The following is a 14,976-nucleotide window of genomic DNA, read 5'->3' as shown; positions in this document are numbered from 1 at the left end:
TCGTACTAAGATTTAATAATTTCCCATGTTGTTTTTAGCCGCTAGTAAGGGCAACTATTTTCCAGTGGACTCAGCTGGAACATGATGTGGTTATGAGGAGCCCTGAGAGAGGATAAATTTGGGAGAACATTGTAGCACCACTGAATTCTCTTCAGCAGCCGAAATTTAGCTTAACTGCAAGTCAAGAGCTGTTCGAGATCGGTATACATGTTTAACTTCATTTCAAAACGAAAACAAAAGCTGCGCGACGAAGAGAAAGCCTCCACAATCAAATAATTCAGGTCGTAAAGAACAATGAATTCGCCATCGTCGATTAAACCATCGTCATACCTTATAAAATGCAAATTACGGACGTCTTTGAATGTGTCGCGTTCCCAGTGTCGTAGACGCGTGGCGTTAGGCACTGGAGTTCGCCAGGTCAACCACAGTGAAGCACTAGGCGGTCAGCAAGATTCAATGACGTTTATTAAAATCAGGCTAGTCCGACTATTTACAGCACTTGCGGTGAAAACTAGAAAGAAACGTGCGATTTTTACGTCAGAAGAAAAGAAAACTAAGATAATGCTCCGTGCACGAAAAAAGAAAGAAAAACAAACTACTGAATTACAAGCGTGACTTACGTCTGATCTTGACTCCAGGGGTTAAAAGAACTCCAAATCTCCTACAGTTGTAATAACTCCGAAAGTTCTCCAAAAGCTCCTTACACTGTGATGGACTTCTTACAACTGAATAAACGTGCTTAGGAAAAGAATAATCTAACGCATGCCTTCTGACGTAAAGGAAATAAAACTGAATAAAGCTTTGTACGCCTAGCCAAAAAACGGATATACGATGATCATGCAATAAAATAATCAATGTTACAATCACGAAAGAAAAAACAGTCCTTGAATGTAACTAATTAAAATGTCATATCTCGCGGATAACGTGACACTCCTCGCCCAAGGATCTCTGATCCTTGCTCCTGTTTAATTATCTTCTGTGTTTAGGGAAACTACTCCGCTGGTGCGGGTACCAGAAGGACAAGCTCCTTAATTGGTCGCAGAAACGTCTTCTTTGCAGCGCCTCTCACTATCTCAACTTGGGCCTTTCTTACTCGTCCGTCATCACTCTCAATGGCTTCTGAAATTCTTCCGATGGGCCAGTCATTTCTGTAAGCTCCCTCCTCTTTTACAAGTACTATGTCCCCTGTGCGTAGATTTCTCTTCGGCTCCTCCCACTTGGTCCTGGTCTGCATGCTTTGAAGGTACTCGCGCCTCCATCGTATCCAGAATGGGTCCGCGAGGTACTGGACACGTCTCCAACGGCGTCGTGCGTAGACGTCAGGTGGAACAAAGTTGCCAGGTGGCGGGCCAAGTGGGCGTGTCTTCATAGTCAAAAGCATAGAGGGTGACAGCGGTTGAGGTTCATCTGCATCTGTTGGGATAGCAGATATAGGGCGGGCGTTGACTATCGCGGTCACCTCCGCCATAAGCGTTACGAGTAGTTCGTGTGTAAGTTGATGACTGCCAAGCTCCGCAAACATCGCTTCTAATACACGGCGAATGGTGCCTATCTGGCGCTCCCAAGCGCCACCAAAATGTGAGGCATGTGGTGGGTTGAAGATCCACTCGCACCCATGGTTGTTTACGTAGCCTTTCACTTGACGTTGGTCCATCTCTCTCAGGGCGTCTCCCAGCTCCGACTTTCCACCAATGAAATTGGTACCCCGATCGCACCTGAGAATGGAAACAGGACCGCGAAGTGCAAAGAATCTTCTCAGGGCGCAGATGAAGGAACTAGCATCCATGGACTCCAGTAGTTCGATGTGGATCGCTCTGCTACTTTGACAAGTGAACACCAGTCCCCAGCGTTTGGAGTCGGCTGCGCCTCCGCGTGTCTTCCTAGAACGTATCATCCAGGGGCCGAAAACGTCGAACCCAACGTTTGTGAAAGGAGGGGCTACTTCTGTTCTGTCTGCTGGTAGGTCGGCCATACGCTGTTGTATCACTGGTCCTCTCAATTTCTTGCATGTAACACACGTGTTTAACTCCCGTGCTACAGTATTGTGGCCTCCAATCAACCAGTACCCAGCTTGGCGGATGGCACCGTGCGTAATCTGACGACCTTGGTGGTGGACTTGTCTGTGGTAGTGACGTGTTATCAGATCAGCAACGTGGTTTTTCTTCGGTATCAGAACGGGGTGCTTTTCTCCAAACTCTAAAGTAGCGCGTCGAAGACGGCCGCCGACTCGTAGAACACCATTATTATCCACAAAGGGGTCTAAACGGTACAGCTTCGAACTCTTTGGAACAGTCTCCGGTTCGTTGCTCTCTGCAATCCTTCGGTCTGACTTCAATTCTTTTGAAAGGCTTTCACTTTGTACGGCGCAAATTATTACTGTCATGGCCTCCTGAAGTTCCTTTGCTGTTGGCTGCCGCATCAGTTTTGTGTTCTTGCTGCTTGATATTTTCGACTCAATCTCTTCCTGACTCTTGTTCTTTCTCCGTTTGAACTCCTTGATAACTACTATCAAATTTGCGATTGCACGTTGCAAGGAATGAAGGCTCGAAAATCGTGAGAACCTCTCTGCTCCAAGACCATGGTGTTTGCTGGTTTGCGTTTTCAGGCTCACGGTGTTCTTTCGTACTTCCGGATCGTTCTCATTTAGTGGAATCTCGTCCTCTTCATCTTCTGCTGCTGTTCTGTTTGGGTCTCTTAAGAAGCTTGGTCCGGTTAACCAATCCGATCCTTTGAGACTTTGCGCATTCAGGCAACGTGTACTCAGGTCTGCAGGGTTCTCGCTCGTATCGATATACTTCCACTGCTTGGGGCTGGAAATCTTCCGGATTGTTTGTACACGGTTAGCGACGTAAACATAGAACCTCCGGCTCTCGTTTTGGATGTAACCGAGGACGACCTTTGAGTCCGTGTAAAAGGTGATCTGGTTAATCTCCATGTCTATCTCCTTTACGATCTTGTTTACTGCTTGCGAGGCAAGGACAGCGGCACACAACTCTAGGCGGGGGATGCTTGTGGTCTGAGCAGGTGCTACCTTTGATTGACCGAAGAGCAAGGCCGTGCAGATTTCTCCTCTATCGTTAAAGAGTCTTAGGTAAATTGAAGCTCCAATCGCGTCCTTGCTGGCGTCCGAAAAGGCGTGAATTTCTCTTCTTACGATTGTCCCGAAACCAGGTGGGTGGTAGCAGCGGGGTACTGAAACGTTCTCCAAATGAGGAAGCGAATTTCTCCAACGTTGCCACTGCGACAACAGCGTGTCTGGTAGAGGGTCGTCCCATCCTAATGCTTTTTCCTTATTGTTTTTCTTCCCCAAGAGTACTAGCTGCTGAAGCAATAACTTCCCTTCAAGTAGGACTGGCACTGCGAGGCCTAGTGGATCATAAATTGAATTCACGACCGATAGTACTCCTCTTCGCGTGAATGGCTTTTCGGGAAGGCAGACCTTGAACGTGAAGGTGTCTTCCTCAAGGTTCCAGTAGACTCCTAGAGAGCGTTGTGCGGGAAGGCTATCGTGCCGAAGATCTAGATCTCGTACTCCCTTTCCTCTGTCTTCGGCTGGGAACGCCTCCATGACTTTAACTGAGTTGGATACGACCTTATGAAGCTTTAGGTTAGCGGTGGCTAACATTTCTTGAGTCGCGGTGACAAGATCGATTGCTTCTTTGGTAGTGGGCCGTGATGCCAAGCCGTCGTCAACGTAGAAGTTACGATGCACAAATTCGGTTGCGTTTTCTCCAAACTCCTCCTCGCCGTCAGCTGCGGTCTTTCTTAAACCAAACGTAGCAACTGCTGGGCTTGGTCCGTTTCCAAAGAGGTGAACATTCATTCGGTACTCCATTATCTGTTTGCCGGGTGTATTGTCTTCGTACCAGAGAAAACGAAGAAAGTATCTGTGCTCTGGATCAACGTGAAAGGAATGGAACATCTGCTCTATGTCACACATGACAGCTGTTGTCTCCCTCCGAAAGCGAAATGAGATGTGGACCCGATAACAGCTCTCCGTTCAGCGACACACCTTCGTATTCGGCTGAAGAGTCAAAGACCACTCTGATTTGAGTTGGTTTCTTCGGGTGGTAAACTCCAAAGTGCGGAAGGTACCACACCCGACCGGACTGGGGCTTACTAACTTCTTCTATTGGTACCGGGGAGGCGTGGCCTTTTTCGATGATCTTCCCCATGAACTCCACGTAGTCCTTTGCCATCTGAGGCTTTCTTTTTAAGGTGCGGATGAGGCCATTTAAGCGGTTGACTGCTTGACTCCGATTGTTTGGCAAATGAAGATCTTTACGGCGGAAGGGTAGGGGCATTTCCCAGTTCCCTTGTTCGTTTTTATGTACGCCAGTCTCCATGATATCTAAGAATTTGCGATCTTCGCAGGATAAGCTAACATCGTTATCCTCCCGACTCGTAAAGAACACGTTGTCCGCTAGGTCTCTCTTTTGCTCGAGAAAGCTCTCTTTTACTGTAAACTGGTTAGGGCATGGCAGGAATTCGTAATTGTTTGTCTCCGTCGACTTCTCCCTCGAATCGGCCGCGAGGAGACTGGTGCGGCAGGCGCGCACGTGCACGGGTCCCCCGACAAGGTCTAGGCACATCTGTCCGATTATCGTCCAGCCTAAAGATGTCTTTTGAGCCCACGGGGCTCCTTTCGGCCCGTTTCTGAACTCCCTCACTTTAAGCAACTCTGGGGCATCTCGTCCGATAAGCAGGTGAATTTCGGCATTTTCATCGAGCTGCGGGATTTCGTTCGCGATATCGCTGAGGTGTGGGAATCTCCTCGCCATCTCCGGTGTTGGAATCTCTTGTTTATCGCGAGGGATGTTATTGCATTCGATGAGGGTGGGCAGTTCTGACTCCGTTCCCTTTAAGGATTTAAGGACTACACCTGTCACGCGTCGTCCATACTTTGCCTCTTTCTCGCCGCTGCATGTAGTTAGGTAATATTTTTCTTCTGGGCCGGTTGCTCCTAATTCATCGGCAAGTTCGCTGGTGATTAAGAACGAGTTGCTTTGATCGTCAATAATCGCATAGACTCTACAAATACTTTTCGGTCTCTCTTTGCTGACGACATCAACCAGTACTAGTTTACTGCATGAGACGCCGCCCTCGCTAGCTCCACACAGGGACGTGCATTTCGTGTCGACCGACTCTCCACCTTCGGGTTTCTTCAGCTTCTCTTTGTGGAGGAGTGCGTTGTGACGTTTGTCCTTGCATATACTGCATTTGATCGTTTGTCTGCAATCCTTTGCTCTGTGGCCTTCGGACAGACAGCGATAGCAAAGTCCAGCCTGAAGGATCCATTCAGTCTTCTCCTCTAATGTTTTTGCAGCGAAGGCTTTGCACTCCTCTAAGCTGTGTCCGTCTCTGTCGTGGAATGGGCACCGTTTTGTCTCCCTTTCTCTTGTTGGTGCGTTTGAATCATTGGGGTCAGTGTGTGTTTTAAGCGCCTTTTTGTTCTGTCCTGCGCGACTCGGCGTTTGGATAGGAGGATTGACAAGTCTAGCTCCGATGTTAATGTTTGGATTGTTTTTTATCCTAGCATGTTTTTGAACAACTTCCGAGAAAACGTGAAAGCCAGGATAGGCGTCTCCATTGTTCTCCGAGAATTTAGCTAGTTCTTTCTCCCATTTCCCGCGAAGCGACGGTGGTAGCTTAGCTGCGATCGGTTGTATTGCATTGGGGAAGTTGAGACACACGAGGCCAGGCAGGCAGGATATTTGGCTGGTTACATCGGCGCAGAGGTCGGCAAATTCTTGAAGCTTGTCATTTTCACTTTCTCTGAACGCGGCAAGCACGTGCATTCGCTCCAGTAATGCATTAGTAATTGTCGCTGCGCTGCCGAAACGCCTCTCCAATTCCGCCCAGAGGTTTTTCGATAGCCCACAGGGGTCATGATGTTTCCTTTTTCGATAATTGTCAACAAGTTTTTGAGGCTCTCCGCTTGTAAAACTACGCAGGTAGTTTATCTCTTGGACGGGGGATACGCTGACATCCGTTATCATGGCTTTAAACGCTGCTTTCCACGGGTGAAAAAGCGTGGGGTCCCCGCTAAAAACGTCAGGGTGGCATTTAGGCAGATTTTGACACGCGAGTCCGGCGACAATTTGCTGGTTTACCGATGTCAATGTCTCAATTAGCTGGCTTCCGGTGACGTCTATTAAGGGGGTTGATGTGCTAATTGGCTCTCTATTAAAGGCAGTATCTTGTTGCGCTTTCTTATTTGGCAGATCTTGACTGAAAGATTGACTTTTCGGTACTACTGAAGGCGATAAAGGCTTTGATTGTTCTAAGGCATTTGACGATTCTTGTGTACGTCCGGGGCGTGATCGATAATCCGCGGGTGGGGGATTAAGCGTGCGAGAGGAATGAACCCATTGTGAAGTGCGCTCTTCGTTTTTTATTCCGGGAACTTTAAGTGATGGCAATTCGGAATCTCTCTCCAACTCCTGTTCTAATAGGGCTTCCTCAAATACTTTTAGCTTCGCATTTGCTACAGCGGCTTTTTTATCTGCTCCTAGAATCTTTAACTCCTTTTCGTATCGCGCTTTTTCTTGTTGCCGAATCCTTTCCGCCTCGGCGTCACGCGTTCTGCGCTCGAGCTCTTTTTCTGCTATGAGGCGCGTGTACTGAGCTTCTTGACTTGCGGCTCTCGCATCGGCTAGTGCTTGCAATCTTGCAACGCTGCTGGTAGTACTAGAGACTAATGAGCGGCGCGAAGAATGACGAGAGTAAACAGATCTTGTCTCCAACAATTCGTCGGATTGTCTAGCAATTCTATTTTTTAAACTATCTATAAGTAGGAGGGCTCGTTTTAAGGTCTCGTTTTCCTCCTTGAGTTGGTCTCCATCTATAAATTCGCCGTGAAGATCCTGCTCATACAGGCTAAGTAGGCCTTGTAAAAGGCTTCCAAACTCTCCCGCGGCGGCCGTGAGGTCGCTCGCTATGGTCTTGATATCGGTGTCATTAGTAGTCGCTTCAACTGATCGCATGATAATTAAGAGCCTTCTACGCGACTTAAGGATTTCTCTCCGTTTATCTTCTATGGCGTTTTGAAGGGCCTTAGGTGTCAATTGTATTTTTCTTTTACTTCTCCTAACTCCACTCTCCGTGACTCCGTCAATGTTTTTGCTTGCCATCTTTTCGTGACTTCGGTTTTAAATACGGTTACATACGGCTTACCTCTTAAGCCTCTGATGTTGATGGATCAGACTTTTCACTGTCGCGTTCCCAGTGTCGTAGACGCGTGGCGTTAGGCACTGGAGTTCGCCAGGTCAACCACAGTGAAGCACTAGGCGGTCAGCAAGATTCAATGACGTTTATTAAAATCAGGCTAGTCCGACTATTTACAGCACTTGCGGTGAAAACTAGAAAGAAACGTGCGATTTTTACGTCAGAAGAAAAGAAAACTAAGATAATGCTCCGTGCACGAAAAAAGAAAGAAAAACAAACTACTGAATTACAAGCGTGACTTACGTCTGATCTTGACTCCAGGGGTTAAAAGAACTCCAAATCTCCTACAGTTGTAATAACTCCGAAAGTTCTCCAAAAGCTCCTTACACTGTGATGGACTTCTTACAACTGAATAAACGTGCTTAGGAAAAGAATAATCTAACGCATGCCTTCTGACGTAAAGGAAATAAAACTGAATAAAGCTTTGTACGCCTAGCCAAAAAACGGATATACGATGATCATGCAATAAAATAATCAATGTTACAATCACGAAAGAAAAAACAGTCCTTGAATGTAACTAATTTAAATGTCATATCTCGCGGATAACGTGACAGAATGCCCTAACAAGACTGTAACAAGACAAAGTTCTTCGCAAAGAAAAAGTCGTCGTCCGTCTGGGAAGCTGCACTGCTTAAACTTCGTTTTCCCCGCCGAAAACGAAACCCTTGGCCCAGTCTGCCTCGGTTGCGAAGCGTCGTCGTAGTCCGTTTCGTTGTCGATGCTTAAGGTCCCTAACGATCGAAGGCCAAAACGCTTTTGCTCCGCCAGCGCTGTGCTTTGCGTACGTTTCACGTGATAAGATTACGAGTGATAGAATGTCCAAACGAACGTGATCAAATTGCGTTCTGTGCATTCCATTCATTTTTAGTGGAAGTCCAAACGAAAGCTGACTACATACATGCGATGCGTGCGTAATAACAACCTGCATATTAGGATTGAGGGCTCCTCTTGTCGCCCGCAACAACAAAAAGCACTCTCGTAAGAGCGCAGTAAAGCAATACTTGGTTAAAAATTCTAAGTGACAATGGCCTTATTTTTTAATGGCCAGTGCCGTTTAGCTAATAGTAAATACTTTTCTAGCCAAACTACTAGGTGTAAAATTCAGTTTCAGTTAACAGTGACGTGAAAGGCATGAAGATAAAATTAAATGGCAGAGGTTGGTTGCCGCTGGTCACGTGAGTTTACACCCTTTTCCTCTTATTGGCCATAATTTGTTGTTGGTATATTACCAGTTTGAGTACAAAGGTAACTTTTACAATACGGCCTTTATTACACTTGGATCCAAATGTTATTACAGATACGACCTTTATTACGCTTGGGTTCAAAACGTTATTACGGATGGGACTTTTATTACGCTTGGGTCCAATTATTAGACTTGTGCCTTCTACAACGTAGTATCAGATCCATCTAAAATATTATCCTTATTGCATACAAATGTCACCGATGCACCGTAAACAAAGCCTTTCTTGACCTTCTGGATTCCCTTCGCTGGTGTTCCAGGATCACCACACTTGACAACTGTTTATAGAGATATACAACTCAGTTATTTCTTTAAGTCGTCCCTAATAACAATTATATATAAAATAATAAACGGTTTGAAATTGCAATAATATCCAGACTGTCAGACAAAAGCAGGCAAGAAGAATTTAGTAACATTTAACAAAATAGAAAAGCTGGATTTAAAAAGAAGCGCCCGGTGCACTATTCCGAGTTCATTGGAAGATATCTGTGTAAAGGTGACGCAATGTCTTAGACCTACATAGTGTGACTTTCATCCATGTCTTCATGCTTCCTCATTATTAATCTCATCAATCTACATGATCTACATGTTTTTTAAATAGAAGAATACCGAAGAGGAAAATATGGCTTCACATAAAGAACAAAAAGGGAATAAATGCTTATTTGCTATGCAGACAACATGTTATCGAATGAAGAATTTCTCGTTTTGTGGGAAAATTATGAGTCCAAAAATCCCGACTTTTCTTGAGACAATTACGATCCGTTCAAGTTCGAAAACACGGATGAAGGTGAGTGCAAGGCAAAATTCGTGTCGTAAAAAATGGTTTCCAAAATTTCGTGTTCAAAAAATAATCTCCACCGGCTTGAAATGCTACCAAGTAACCGTATGTGACGGATCACGCCGTGGAGGGATTACGTATGCAAGCTGTCGAATGAATGAATGAAGCTTTATTTAATCTCGGGTTTGATGAGGGATGAGGTTGATTAGATCTCACAGCAAAAATATGATAATAAGCCGAGAAAAAAAAAATAGAATAATAGAGAAAGGAAGGAAAATTCAAAAACTTATTTACAGTATAAAGCTTAAAATTACGTAATACAGCTATACGTAATAAAAAGCCTTATTACATTATAGGAAACAGATGTTATTGAGAATTAGCGAGAACCTTAGCTGGCGGACTGTTTTTTTTTAACGCTGACAATGTACTTAAAGATCTTAAGGTATCAGAAATCTTGTTCAAAGTAATAGCCGCCAAGTACTTTACTGAATTCTTGCCATAACCCCTCTCCGTTTTTTGATGTTGTCCCTTAACCTAAATAGGTCTCTCAGATTTTCAGGTGGATAATTGTTTATTGTCTTAAATACAATAATTAACAAGTTCTGGATCCGTCGATCCACAAGGCTGTAACCAATACGATCACAAAGAGTGCTAGTTTGTGAAGACTCGTCACTGTACAAGTAACGACGTGCTCGTTCATGCAACCTATCCAGTTTTTTACTATCAGACTTGAAACAAGGATGCCATATTGAGGGAAAGTAATGAAAAGAGACATTATGAACGAATTATAAAGGCAGAGTTTGGTCCGAAACGATAATATATTACTTAGTCTACAAAGAACATCTATTTCTTGCTAATTTTCGTAATGTGTTTTCCAATTGGGGAATCGTTTAATGTTAGCCCAAATATAGATCTACTCTATCAACTAGTGGTGAGGCAACACCTTCAGCAAATAGTGATAACTTGACGTTAGGTTTTCGCGAGAGAACCAGCGCCTTGCATTTTTCAGAGTTCAAGATCATCTTGTTATTACGAAACCACTCACACACAAACCACAAGTTTTTTTATTGAGAACATGTTCGACAACAGCTGGATCAGTATCAGCAAAATACAACTGATTATCATCAGCATAGTCAAACAGCTTCGCCTCGTCGATGAAAGAAAATAAGTCATTTATGAAGATATTAAACAATAAGGGTCCTACAACGGCGTTAACATCGTCTTCATATGTTTACAGTAGACATAACTATTCTAATAATTTTCAATACTTGTCATATTATAGGATAATCTAACGAAAAAAGTGAGCTAAAAAAAACAATTAAAATATCGGAGTTCATATTTTTCGTCTGGATACTTTTATTTGGCTTGTAGGACAATTTTATCCATGTAAAGCTCACTCACGGTTTGCTGTTTGCCATGTTGGATTTGTCTCTGTGACATCAAACATAGAAACATTATAAAGATGTAAGTTTAGATAACAGAGCTTGTAAATCGAGCGTAACATGTGACTCAAAAAAAAAAAACAGAAAAACAATCGAGCTTGAAATGCTGACTCAAAGAAAACAAGGACAATTTAAGAACAATAATCTGCAAAATTCTGGTTGCTTAATGCAACAAACCTGATTGAAAAGAAATTTGAATACTCACGTTTTCGCCACAACGCCAAACAGGCCAGTTTCACGTCACCAACGGGACCACGGCAAGGTGATGAGCAAGAGCATACGCGATATCTAAAAAATCATGGCGTCACGTCCGGTTGAAGTTGCCGTTGCCCCGAAAACGTCTCTATCTTAAGTTCCCTACTCACTATTTGAGCCATTGACGGGTGGCTGGAGAAAAATTACTCCCGGTCTCCGTACCCGATCCCTACCGTTATGTCAGGAAGACAATAATAAGAATAAAAAAAAACGTCAGTGCGGAGTTTTTGTTTTTTCATAGCTAAGTCCTTTATATTCATTTCAGTGAACGTACAACGCTCACCTAAGGCGCGCATAAGAATGCAAATTACATTACACCCTTTCCTCGTAACGTAAGTTTGGGCCACCTGTGGTGAACTCGTCATTTTGCGATTTAATGCACTTTTTCAAAATTAATGAGTTCAGTCACTAGAACACACCGAATGGATTTCAGTAAATCATCACTGAAATACAAAGGCCTATGAAAAGCATTCCATCTAAAGTTGCAGGCTTACCAAGGCATTTAGGCAGTAAAGCACCCCAAGAACCATCAATACACTGGATCCATTCTTCACCATGAAGCGTATAATGAACATTACAGAAAAACTGCACCCATGAGTTGTGTCTGAAAATGTTTCCTCGCCTTCTTCCGTGGTCTGGTGACCCAGGGTCACTACATTGGGCTTGAAAATAGAACGATAAAAAATATGCGCCATTATAGATTGAGGAAGTCAAATTTTTTCCGATATACTGATTAAAGGCGTTATTTTCAGTAATATAGAGAAGTTCAAAGAAAAAGAAGTTCGTCAAACTTCGTTGTTTATAACCGTGAAACTTTGCCAAAAGTTCTAGTGTAGTTTTGATCCTGTGGAGAATTATGCAACGCTTGCCTTCCAATTCTCTGTACAAAGGCTTTCGTCCGCTTTTTGAAAAAGAAAAAACAACAACAAAAAACAAGAAAACGTGTAAGGAAAAAAATCATAAACATTTTGTAGTCATAACATCTCTTGAGTAATGCTGCTATCTAAGGAAGAACATTAGCTGGTTCTTATAAAATCTTTTGATTCAGTTTAAATAATTCTTAAGAAGGCATAACAATTAAGATCGTGTAAAAGGGATTACTTTTGGCTAAAAATAGAACGCTGGGAAAAAAAAAAGGAAAATCAATGCGTAAAAGTGTTTTACTCCATTTTTTATGTTCGACATTTCTCGTCAGGCGAATCTCTGTTAAACGTTGATTATTTACATTTTTGCGTATAAGCAACGAGAAAAGACGTCGCCGCATAAAGAACACTAGTAAGTTTAATAATTTGAAAGAGGTGGTAAATAAGAGCACAATGTCTAACTTACCCGTAGCCCTTTCATTTCCACTTTCCTCCTCCTCCACAATTTTTTTTTATTTTCCTTCCTCAATTGCCTTCTTTGACTATTTTAATCGAATATTTAATTTAATTTTTCTGCATTTATTTTAGTAAAGGGTCATAAAGTTGATTTCTTGTGTCTTAAGAAACGTGTCTGTTTTTATTGGAAGTGTTTATTGATAAGTTGCGTGTTTAGATTGTTCCTTGTTAGCTCTTGTTAAGTTATTATTTTTTTTTTTTTGCGTTTTTATGGTGTTATTACTGAGCTGAACTAATTTGTATGCAAATGTGGGCTTGTTAACTCGGATAATTAACTGACTAACGGCGCTTGAATCGCCGAGACTTCAATAGTTAGTCGTTTCCGTGCATTTTGTTAATGGGCGATTTATTAATTTTTGATCCCCACTTTTGATCCCCCCAAAAAACAGGTATAATCCTCCTCAGACACCACTACTCAGCACTCATTAACTGCAAAATTGCTGTGTGAGAAAACTTCAATGAGCTGATATATTCTTTTCATTATTCTTTGTTGTTGTTGTTGTTGTTGTTGTTGTTGTTGTTGTTGGTTGTTTTAGTTTTTTGTTTTGTTTTTTCAAAGAGAATTTGTCCAAAACCTTTCGGTTTTCGGGTTCAAATTTTCATGGATTATTGTAATTTTGGGGGTGTGTTCCAGCAACTCTCTGGCTACACGATGAGGTACCAGGAATCTAATTTACATCTTGGTCTGTATTCTTCTTTGACTTCTGCTAACTCCCCTAACTCCTCTTAGTCCTACCTCTTCTCTCTAACCAGTCAAATAGCCGCCGTTTTTATAACTAAAGCTGGTGATGTTTGGGTTAGCTGATCGGACCGTGGGAATAATATCAAGGTGAACTCGGCGTGGGTAATAATATGGTACAACTGAACCTACATGGTTGTGATCGACAAGAAGCTACAAACCAATGAAAAACTAAAACGCCTGTTAACAAACCCAAACAGGAACTTCAAGGGGACTAATGAACCGAGGTTAGTCCTAAAAGGCCTACCCATGTAAAATTAACATCTGACAAAGGCAAGCAAAGAATATTCCTAAAAGGCACTATTAGGTAAATTCGCGAGCTAAGCATAAATTCTAGCATAAGCAAAAGCAAAAGATCAAAACAGGAAGACACCTACGTGACGCTCAAGACTAACCCTGACCCACTTAATGAAACAAAAACGAAACTTAAAAGATGAATAAATACAAATCCGTATTAAAAATAACTTTCATAATACTTCACAACATAATTATAATTTTGGTTCTCTCAGTATTCAGAGTTTTATTTTATTAGCTTTATCAGATAATGAAAAGCATATTTTAATGAGGCAAATAATGCAAACAAGAATTCGCCTTAAACACATAACTGCCAGCAAATTTCATGCCGTAAATAAAACTAGAGATTACAGAATAAAGGCTGAGGTTTTAAACTCAGGTTTAAAAAAAAACGGGTAATAAAATAGGGAAAAATACCCAACACTTCTCGATATTCATCATCTGTTAGACTTGACATTCACCTCCTGCTCGAGTAGGGGTCAGTAATGTTTTTTAAACAGTTAAACAAAAAAGCCAATGTGCCATCTACGTTTATGGCGCGACGACAATGTAGAATACTTTTGTTATTGAAAACGACGTTCTTGTATTTTAAATTACTGTTATCATTCATAAAAAAAGCACAACCGCCTTAAGCATTAATTAAATCCTGTCAGTGAGACAGTCAAAAGTAAGGAAGTCTGAAAAGACAACACTGAAAAGATGGTGGATACGCGTCGCATTCATGTGTAAGCACCAAATTATAAGATGAGAGTATACTCAAGTCGATCAGATAATTCTCACCTTTGCATAGAGGGAGCTGCTTATCCCACTTGCCATCGTTGCATGTAATTGATGACGCACCAACCCTGTGGTATCCTCTATTACAGTAAAATCTCACAGAGTGTCCATGCATAAAAACTCCTCCTAATCTCCGGCCATGTTGTGGTGTTACTGGCTCATTGCATGGTGCTATGATACAAGTACAAAGTGACTAAGCTGTTACTCTGAAACTGATTTTACGATAAACAGCGAATACTTAAGAGAGTGTCTGTAAGAGCGGTCCGGTCGATTTTGCTTGAGACACAGATTTAGCTCATTTCTTGTGTGTTGTAAGACATTCATGTACCTATACTAAAACCACAATCCGTTCGATCGGATCTCTTTATTTTTCAGAGTTTTACGGAAATTAAATTTCACTCGAGCGAAGGCCTGTCGTGACACTTTTCAAGACGTTAATTTGAGGCAACTTTGGCGGACAATTTACAACAAACTACGGGACTCGGCAAAAAACAAATACCACAGCCATGTATATTAACTCTATTTTATCCATCGAGGCGATTTTCGTGAACATCACGTTTCAATCAAGCAAACAGGAAGACTTGAACGACACCTTATCGGTGCGCTTAAGTCACACACGCGAAAACCGATCAAATTCAAGGTACATTTTTGAAAAAGTGAGGCGTTCTTAACTGATCCAACTAATATAGCTAGGAAGTAGGTGCCATAGAAAAGGTGACTACAGAAAAAAACTTTGCGGCCCGACCTTTACTAAAACTTTATAACTCCGTGAACTTACCTAATTTTCGGCAATCTCCAAGTTTTGCCGCCATTTTGAGGGATTTGTCAACATGAAGCGTAGCAGA

At 42.4% G+C, this 14,976-nt stretch overlaps 1 protein-coding gene and 1 pseudogene across 1 annotated transcript in view; both read right to left on the bottom strand.

Moving 5' to 3' along the window:
* LOC140953347 (CUB and sushi domain-containing protein 1-like) overlaps positions 1-14,976 on the bottom strand; it is a 71,238-nt gene that overhangs the window by 21,249 nt on the left and 35,013 nt on the right. The window contains exons 9-10 of the mRNA XM_073402837.1: positions 14,135-14,302; positions 11,437-11,604 (exon numbers count right to left, since the gene is read on the bottom strand). Of these exons, the coding sequence (XP_073258938.1) occupies positions 11,437-11,604; positions 14,135-14,302 (336 nt within the window). The remainder of the gene's footprint in view (positions 1-11,436; positions 11,605-14,134; positions 14,303-14,976) is intronic.
* Positions 992-4,417, bottom strand: LOC140932706 (uncharacterized; annotated as a pseudogene).

Source organism: Porites lutea, chromosome 1 (genome assembly GCF_958299795.1).
Source record: "Porites lutea chromosome 1, jaPorLute2.1, whole genome shotgun sequence".
Classification (NCBI taxonomy): domain Eukaryota; kingdom Metazoa; phylum Cnidaria; class Anthozoa; order Scleractinia; family Poritidae; genus Porites; species Porites lutea.
This window is presented reverse-complemented; position numbering and strand designations above follow the sequence as displayed.